The sequence below is a fragment of the Carassius carassius genome, chromosome 35 (genome assembly GCF_963082965.1).
Source record: "Carassius carassius chromosome 35, fCarCar2.1, whole genome shotgun sequence".
Taxonomy (NCBI): Eukaryota; Metazoa; Chordata; class Actinopteri; order Cypriniformes; family Cyprinidae; genus Carassius; species Carassius carassius.
The window spans coordinates 14,654,952-14,664,600 of NC_081789.1; the positions used below are offsets into that span (position 1 = coordinate 14,654,952).

The window sequence follows — 9,649 nt, forward strand, 5'->3', positions numbered from 1 at the left end:
GGGCGGAGGTTAGTCAAAAAACTGTTTTAGTGACGTCATTACTGCAGGAACTAGAGGAATGTAGTCCAAACGGGTCGTTTTTTGTAGGCGAATTCTGTTAAATAAAATATCTCGCTTGGCATTGAACTTTGAGCTTTAGAATTTTACAGATATTATTTATACTCTAACAACAACATTACACACTAACTAAAGTTTAAAACATGGGATCACGAAGAAGGGGACCTTTAAGGTCAGACATGAGGAAAACCATGAACACAGTGGAGATCTTCTTTATAGTAGAAATTGAAGTTGTAATTCTAATTGAAAGCGACACTGACAGATTTTTTCAAGTTTAAAGGGTCATGAAACCCTAAAACACAGTTTTTGAGATCTTAACAGATATGTATGGATTGCACATCAAATGCATTTTTCAGAGCCATTTCATTGTTCCAGTTGATGTAATGTAACAAAATGTAGGTTACATGCATCACTGTCATTATATGCTTTCTTAACTGCTGTTTTCTCACCGTTTTGTATGTTTATTATTGAGAGGAAGGCGTGTAGCACATATTTTTATATTCATCTAAACTGCGGTCATAGCAACACCAGCGACGTTGGGTTGTTCACTAACAGCATGCCAGTGTTTAGGTGTTTTAAACTTTGGTAACACTTTAGAATAGGGCACACATATTCACTATTAACAAAGAGTTTTCCCTGAAAATAGTCCTTATTTGCTGCTTATTGATAGTTTGTAAAGTAGCTGTTAAGTTTTGGCACTGGGTAGGTTTAAGGGATCTAGAGTATGGTCATGAAGAATAAGATATTAATACGTGCTTTGTAAGTTTTAATAAACAGTCAATATGCTAGTTATATGCAGGCTAATAAGCAAGTAGTTAATAGTGATAAATGGTCCTTAAAATAAAGTGTTACTTAAGATTACTTTTTCACCCTGAACAACGAAAAAAATGGGAGACTAGATAGACCCTGGGCTAGTTTGAAGGGTCTTGAATTCTGATATATCAAAACCAGTTAGTTTTCACAAGAGTTTTGAAAACTGTTACAGAAGTGGGCGTGATAAGCTGCGGCATGCAGCGGAATGAGGTGAGAAAGAAAACACAACAGTGGCTTCTGATCCAGTCAGTTTTATTGCACTCTCATTGAGTTAAAAGCATCAGGTTCCTACAAATGCACAGTGCAGTTCACCGCTGCACCCATCAAAATGAACAAATATATTATACATGTTTTTGTAGGCTCAGAGCACATTACATAAATACACATATATCCAGTGATAGCTAGATTTTAATGTTCAAATAAAGGCACAGCCATTTGGATTTGCATTCTGCACTCTGAAAATATGAATGTTCTGTTGCAAGTTCTGAGACTTAATTAGTGACGTTTATATAAGCCATTCGATCATTTATTTCAAGAAGCTTTAAAGAACAGTTTCATTTATGGTGTGGATGGATCAAGTTTGTGTCAGAGACTCAGGGTATATGGATGAAAATTTATGCCATGCAGAAACACTTAATAGATAAATAGATAGATAGACAGAGAGAGAGAGATAGAGTGAGAACTCCACATTCCTTCCCCTCTACATCACTTTGCATCTGATTTGGACTTGTTGTTTTCATGTACAGAGAGCTGGTCTGATTGGTCCGAATGGTCCCCCTGTGACTCATCAGGGTCTCAGGTTCGCCTGCGGCACTGTGACGTCCTGTTTCCCACTGGCAACCAGTGTTCAGGCAACAGCAGTGAAACTCGTGCCTGTCTACCCATCTCCAACTTCATCCCAGGTGGGCACAGAAACCTGCACACATATACACTCAAACACTTGCCATATCGACCCCTGGACAAACAAGTATCTTCCCTAATTGACAAGAAGTAATGCGAGACACACCAAGCCATTGATTCCTGCAGTGCAGGGATAATTAGCCTCTCATCCTTTGCCCTGTCTAAGTGGCACGATCGAACAAATGCATTACGCTGATATGTTTCGTGTAGCATTTACATTCGATACCTGAGATACTTCCGCTCTACAAGTTTTACAAACTCAACCATGAGGGTGCTAATTGTAAGAAAGAACATTACGGTAGTCAACGTTTGAAGCGGATCAAAAAAGTTATTTAAAGTTGTCCTAAGTCAAGAACGCATTTTGGTTTTAAGTTTAAGGACAACTTTGAACTTTGATCCACTTCAAATGTTGACTAGTGTATATCTGAGTAACTGTACTTAGTTCTCTGCTGATGAACTACAATGTACACAATCACCTCATTTTTAATGTGCTCATCTTTAAAATTATGAGTTATTATGTGATCTGCCACTTTGTAGAGATAGAAATGGCTAACCGTTTAATCGTCTTGGGAGTTATTACCTCGCTTGCAGTGTAGCACAGGGAGTGGATTTTTAAGGCCATTCTGTAAATCTTATGTAAATATTGTCTGGCCTGCAGAGCCCTCATGTCATTCTCAGAGTAACGTTCCATTACAGCTCGTTAGAAGAGTTTTATACCTCATTTACTTCCATTACTGATCATAAAAATGCGTTGCAGGTGCCACTTTCCTTATTCAGCTCTTTGAATTTTGCGATAATAGGTTGAGTTTGAAATTCACTTGCTGTAATGTTCTGAAACTTCTAAAGATCTCATTTATCAGCCTAACGGATTAATTTCCATGTTCGTTTCTTGATTTTTTTCTGTTCTCCTCAGAAACGTCTGTTGCACATTCAAGTCGGGAGGAAAGATGGTGTGGAGGTAAGTAGTGTACAAGCAGCCTTATATCGCTCTGCAGGGGTTTATTTTGCAATTATGACCGGCTAGCTGTACATTATCCCCTTTATTACTCAGCTACTTGCCAAATAAAAAAGTATATGGGCATGAAATATTGATTTCTGTCATAATTATCCTATTATTCTTGCTTAAAGCTTAGCTTAGATCAGCTGAAATCCTACTCTAATAAAAAGCCAAGTATTTTTTTTTTCTTTGCATTAGCTAGCTAACATATATACCCTACTGTTCGATAGTTTGGAGTCAGTATTTTTTTTTTAAGAAATTTATACTTTTACTCTGCAAGAATGAAAAAAAATAATTAAAACTGACTATAAAGACAATATATATACAAATGATTTCTATTTTGAACAAATGCTATCCTTTTGAACTTTCAATGTATCAAAGAATCAAAAAGTATCACAGTTTCCACAACATAACTGTTTTCAGTGTTTATTCAGCACCAAATCAGGATATTTAAGCATTATGTATTTGCCATCACAAAAATAAATTATAATATAAAATATATTAAAAATATATTCCTTTTACTGCTTAATAATATTTTACAATATTGCTGTTTTAATTTATGTATTTTAGATCAAACAAACATAGACTTGGTGAACTTAGGTATGGAAGTTGATTTCTGCCACTGAATTAAAAAAAAAAGGTGATTGCGATAATTTCACAATTCTGACTTTTTTCTTGCAATTGCGAGTTTACATCTCCTGATTCTGACTTTTTTTTCTCAGAATTGTGAGATATAAGCTCTTTCAGAATTATATAAACTTGCAATTGCAAGAAATTGCAAGATACAAGCTCTCATTTGCGAGAAAAAGTCAGTATAGTTTGTATCTCACAATTTGACTTAACTCGCAATTGCGAGTTTATATCTCACAATTATGACTTTATAACTTGCAATTGAAAGCTAAAATCTCACAATTCTGTGAAAAAAATGTGAGATGTAAACTCATAATTTGTGAGAAAAAAAGTCAGAATTGTGAGGTAAGTCGCAATTAACTTTTTTTTATTATTATTATTCAGTGGCCGAACCGGGCTTCCATACATGATGACTTCTTTAAAAAAATCTTCCTGAACTCAAACTTTTAAACATACAGTAGTACATTTAAAAAAAATAAGTCCTCTAAGGTCATTTTTATAACAAGTGCAGAGTGATGCAACATAACATGAAAGTAGTAGGGATGTGTTTCCATTGAACAACAGTGAAATATACAGTTCTTTTGTGTATTATACACAAAACACATCTGACCGTTCAAAGTCATAAGTCAAAGTCACAACTGACCAATCAGAACACAGTACTCCAGAGAACAACATAATTCCAGCTGCTATTTATCCAAAGTGTATCAAAACTGATGTTCAGTACACTGATTAAAAGCACAATGTGCCTCAAAGCTTTTTTGGGACCCATTAAACAAATGTGCAATTGAAATGGCTTGTCTCTAAGTCCTTCCATTTATAGCAATTATTCAGTTATTATGCAGACTCGCAGGGCAACCGCGATGCTTACTGTAATTTACTATAGTGTTTAATTGGCTCAGGTAATGGATAATTGATATCCTCTGGCTTCAGGATCAATGCTCAAATCCCCAGCCATCATGCTTACGTCAGATCATTTAGCCATTAGCCATTTTGCCTCTCTTGCCAGACTTCAATGTGTTCCACATGATCGCCGTGGGCCTCAGCAGCTCCATACTCGGCTGTCTGGTGACCCTACTGGTGTACACTTACTGTCAGAGATACCAGCAGCAGTCCCATGATGCCACAGTCATCCACCCCATCTCTGCCGCCCCACTCAACACCAGCATCACCAACCACATCAACAAACTGGACAAGTACGACTCAGTTGAAGCCATTAAGGTGGGTGTTATTCATTCATACGATCAACAGTATGTTATTCATATGGCAAATGGATAATGGATTTAGTATGTAGTCCGTGTGTGAATGTGTGCGATGTGTCTTGTGTCTAAATCAATTCATACATTCATACACTGCTTTCTCATAAGTGCAGTTTTTATTCAGTTTGTATACTCAGTGTTTGTGAAATTGTCTCAAATGAAATCAGAAACCAATATACAGCTCATGTCAGTACATTTCTGAGAATGTTATTGTTGTTAGTGAGTTACATTAACCCTGAAAAAATGAACTTTTCTCTTAAATGTAGTTTTTTATTACATAATGCTTTAAAGTTATGCAGTGCACTATGAGTTTTTTTTTTTCAGCGAAAATAAAGCACGCCATCATTTTTCACATTTAGTCAGAAGGACAGTTAAGGCTTCATTAGACTTGAATGTACAAGACTCATGACTAATTACAGAAAGTGCTTCTCAGTTATTGCTTGCTCAGACACTTTTGTGAAGTTTCATATTTCATCAGATGGGTGTATTGCACTAGAATAGCATCACTTACACAACATCGCAGCTGAAGGGTAATGTAGCAAATGACTCTATGTTTTACTGTCCTGAGACTATACAAGTTCACTCGCCTGGCTTTCTACTGATGACAAGAATGAATGAAACTTAAAGGCTACATAGTATTATTGCCATGCACAAATTATTTGTCAAATTGTTTTTCTCTTCTGAATGCTGTCAGTTTGTTACTGTAAGTATGGAATATATTTTCCCATACAGGATCTTTAAAGTCAACATGACATCAAATTGACCCTGTTTACTGTCTTAATATGTATTCCTATGATTCTAAAGAAAAACGTCTTTGTAATATTTCATCAAAGTGATTTGAAAAGAATACTTAAATGGCCGATGTCACCATGTTAAAAGGGAAAATAATGTTAATTTTAATACCCAAAGAGCCTTGTGTCGTTCAAAAGCCCATACTGTAAAAATGATATATATTTTATTTATATATATATATATATATATATATATATATATATATATATATATTTCAGGCTTTTTACTTCAAAATGTTGTTTAATTTCATGTGTTTCTTTGTAAATATTTATGGAATTTAATAGCAGTGACTTTCTTTCATTTTCAGAGCACATATTAAGATATTATTAATATTCACATTTTCTTTAGTCCACATGACCAAAATTTTTGTCCATCAAAAGTTACACAAAAAGAAATTTATACAAATAAGTGATCAAATGGATTATTTAAATATATGGATTACATGTATGATGTCATTTTGTTTCGTTTATTTTTTTATGCAAAAAGGTTTTGTTGTGTGGATGGATTAGAATCACTTGTAGTAACTTTGATTACATAAAACAAATAATTTACCCCAAAATCAACATTTTATAAGAACTTATTCACCATCATGTTGCTCCAAACCCGAACTTTTGTTTATTTTCAAAAATAAACAAAAGTCCGGGTTTGGAGCAACATGATGGTGAATAAGTTCTAATAAAATGTTGATTTTGGGGTAAATTATTTGTTTTATGTAATCAAAGTTACTACAGTTATAGCTATTATAAATTTATTATGAATCATAATGCGATTCAGAGTGAACTTGACATTAAACCTAAACCTTCTCCTTAAAAGCGGGAGTTTTGGTTTTTAAGAAGATAAATGGACCACCACAATTGACTATAAACTTCATTCTGGTATGAAATAACCCGATGGATGAAAACTTTTTTTCTTTATAATTATTCTGTTTTACATTGAAGTCTGTCATTATGGAAGTAAATTTGGTTTGCGAGGGCCATTTCATGTTGACTTTAATGATAGCTTCCCAAACAGACCAAAAACGACAGCGTAGGCCTTCTTTCGTCTCCTGCTGCCCTGAGGATGATTGTGCTCCATTCCTCTTTTCAGCCTGACGTTTCCGTTCTCTTGCCTTTGGACGAGCACCACATTTGCCAGCCTTTGTCTTCTAACACTGGTGTAGCGCGAGGCCTGGAGATTTTCTACTAACTCTTGACCGGCATTACCATCCTCTCCTCTGACTCTTAGACCTCTCACGAATCCCCTGTCCTTCCCCTGACCCTCGTGTACGTGGCAGGTGTGCTCGCCCATTCGTTCTGTCTGCATATGTCACCAGCATTTCCCATCATCCCACAAAGCAGATACTCAGGCTTGTGAGAAGGCAGTGTAATTGTGGTGTCGTGTCTTGATTATGGCTGTCTGTTACCATTTTTTGCATGCAATTTTCCCCCGTCTCTTTTATTCTCTACCTTGTAAATCGGATTAATCTTTTCTTCTGAATTATTATTTTGCTTGCTTGTTACTGCCACCCCACTAAGCTTGGTATTGGCTTACAGCTTTGTTACATTTCTTTATAATTGTTTTCTTTTCTAATTAAGTAGAAGTCTGAATAAATACTCTTTTTTTAAGCATTTTATTTTTAACTTTTTTAATATTTATGAACCTTGTCAGCCTAAGTCATTAATTTATTAAAAAATAAATAAATAAATAAAACAAATAAACTGTTATTTAATTTGTATATTTATATTTTATTTTTAACTTTAATATGTATGAATCTTGTCTTTAAATGTTTTATGCTTATATTTTAAATGTTTATTAACATTTTAAAAAAAAATCTAAATTAAGTTTTAAATATTAAAACAAGGTTCATAAATATAAAACATTTTTTAAGAGCTGAATAAACATTTTATTGTTTCATAAATATAAAAAAAATTATATTAAATTATTTTTATACTTTTGTATAAATTGCCTGATACGGAGGTAGTGTAACCATGTTGAGCATATGGGTGGCAGAAACAGCTAAAAATGCATTTCTGAGTTTGTATGAAAAGCTTTGTTTACTTGGTCCTTTCCATCCATCTTGATGCTGTGGTGTTTTGACTGCTCTTTTTTTATTATTCTGTGAATGATTTTTTTAAGTTAGTAATGTATAGTCAGCCAAGTGAATCAGTATTTTGTTAAACCCTCTTCATGGTCTGGCCATCTTTCAATCTCAAAGCAAGATTTTTGTTCAGAATTGCAAGTGATTTGTGATTTGATTTCTTTTTTTTTACAGTCTGGCTTTTCATCCATGTAAACAAAATCAAGTATTTTTCATTTCTGGTGTCTTATCTCTGTAACCGAAAACATTTTTCTCTCGTCTGCAGGCTTTCAATAAGAATAACTTGATCCTGGAGGAAAGAAATAAGTATTTCAACCCTCAGCTAGCAGGAAAAACATATACCAACGCATACTTCACTGACGTCAACACTTATGACGACTTTTAAAAATGGATCTGTGATCTCAGTCATATTCACCACATGAACTTCAGCACCTAGTGATTTGTTTTTTTGCCTCTTTTTCTGCGTGGGTTACCCAGATAAATAAAAAGACATTTTACGTGGGACCATTTTACCATCAAATGCCAATAAAGCTGTACAGAACCATTCTCACAGTTAACAAGGACATCATGCTCTCCAGTTGTGCGGACATCGTTAAATGAAGTGGAACTATGGCGATTTGATTCAACCAAGATGCTGACAAACTCTGGCCGCAGAGATGGCACATGGATGCTTTGCATGATTCTCATCTGATGTGTTTTGCTTTATCGTTGCTTCATCTTTTTGCATGGTTGGTCGCATTCCAGTGTTAGTGGGCGGGGCCTGCGTCCTAAATGGGTGGAGCCTTCTTGGACTGCTTTGTTTCCTGTGCCGAATCAGAAGCCCCTGTGCCTCACTGAGGACCTACAGTGGTCTCCAGTTCATCTGCCTGCCCTATCACTGGGTTTTGCCGCAACAGACAAACACAATCCATATGTAGATACCACGGTCTCTGAAAAATGTGTTTATGTATCTCTCAATATGGGGCACTTGTTAGTTGAGCTCTTAGTGGTGGGAATCTCTGTGTTTTTGTTGTAAAATACACTTTTCATGACACCGATGTCAGTGTAGCTTTTATAGATGAGTCTATTCTGAAAAATAAAAGTAAGTTTCAAAGTAAGTCATCAAAACAAGACTTGTCATATTAACATTCGTCGTTATGTGGTGTAAGGTCTGCAAAAAAGAGAGAATGTGAAACGCTACAGGACCTTTTTATGAAAAACATTGATCATTTGAATATTATCGACATGTTTCTATTTGTTTAGTTGTTTAATAGTTCAAAATTTCATGAGAAAACAAATATAATCTGTAAAAACAAACTGCTTTTTAGCACAAAATACTGCTTTATCTGCCCTTCTTTATTTTTTAAATATTTGAATGAATTTACTTATAAACTTAACCATCCATCCATTATGGAGAGGTGCTTGGGAATCCACTTTTTCAATTTCTACTAATTCTTTTCTACTTGTAAAACTTTGTTTGCTTGTTTTATGTGCATAAATTAAAATTGCTTCATATACCTCACTGTGTCCAATCTATGAAATGTTAGATGGCGATGCCGAGTTGATGCTTGAATTCACTTATAGCCTATAGTCTGTGCAGGTTCAGTGGGAAAACACACCTGTGGAGACATTTCTGTAACATGTTGCATAGCTTCTTAAATGTTTTGCGATACTTTCAAAGTGAAATGTTCAGTGAGTGGTGGCTGCTAACAGCGCGTTCAGTCTTATACGAAATAGCCCATGGAACTACTATTATGGCAGTACGGAAATTAAAACAACTGTATCTACTATTTTATTTTATTTATATAAAAAATCAGTTTTAAAATCATTCTTATGGTACACTTACTTCTAATAATGCGGATGGCTTCTCTCTTACCAAATTGAGCAGAAATAGTGGATTGTTTCATGCCAACAACAAATGTTCTCATACAGCCATCCACTGTAATTATGACAGTGATGAATGAAATGTGTTTGCGGTTTAAGGTTTAAAAAAAACACATTATTTTCCACATACTGTACATTATTATTTCTCCTCTATACCCCGCCTTTTGAAACACGTCGGTTTTCACAAGGCTCATCTCTCTGAAAAGCCAGGTGTGCTGTGATTGGCCAGCTATCCAGCGCGTTGTGATTGGCCAAATGCCTCAA

General features: G+C 35.0%; 1 protein-coding gene across 4 annotated transcripts in view; it reads left to right on the top strand.

Annotated features, from left to right (window-relative positions):
* sema5a (sema domain, seven thrombospondin repeats (type 1 and type 1-like), transmembrane domain (TM) and short cytoplasmic domain, (semaphorin) 5A) overlaps positions 1-9,018 on the top strand; it is a 145,129-nt gene extending 136,111 nt beyond the window's left edge. For 3 of the 4 annotated variants that reach the window (XM_059524531.1, XM_059524529.1, XM_059524530.1), the window contains exons 19-22: positions 1,617-1,772; positions 2,684-2,728; positions 4,404-4,615; positions 7,788-9,018. In XM_059524531.1, coding sequence (XP_059380514.1) covers positions 1,617-1,772; positions 2,684-2,728; positions 4,404-4,615; positions 7,788-7,907 — 533 coding nt within the window. In that variant the 3' untranslated portion in view covers positions 7,908-9,018. Of the gene's footprint in view, positions 1-1,616; positions 1,773-2,683; positions 2,729-4,403; positions 4,616-6,531; positions 6,708-7,787 lie in introns of all 4 variants that reach the window. The other variant, XR_009425594.1, reaches the window with a different exon arrangement.
* The last annotated feature ends 631 nt before the right edge of the window (positions 9,019-9,649 follow it).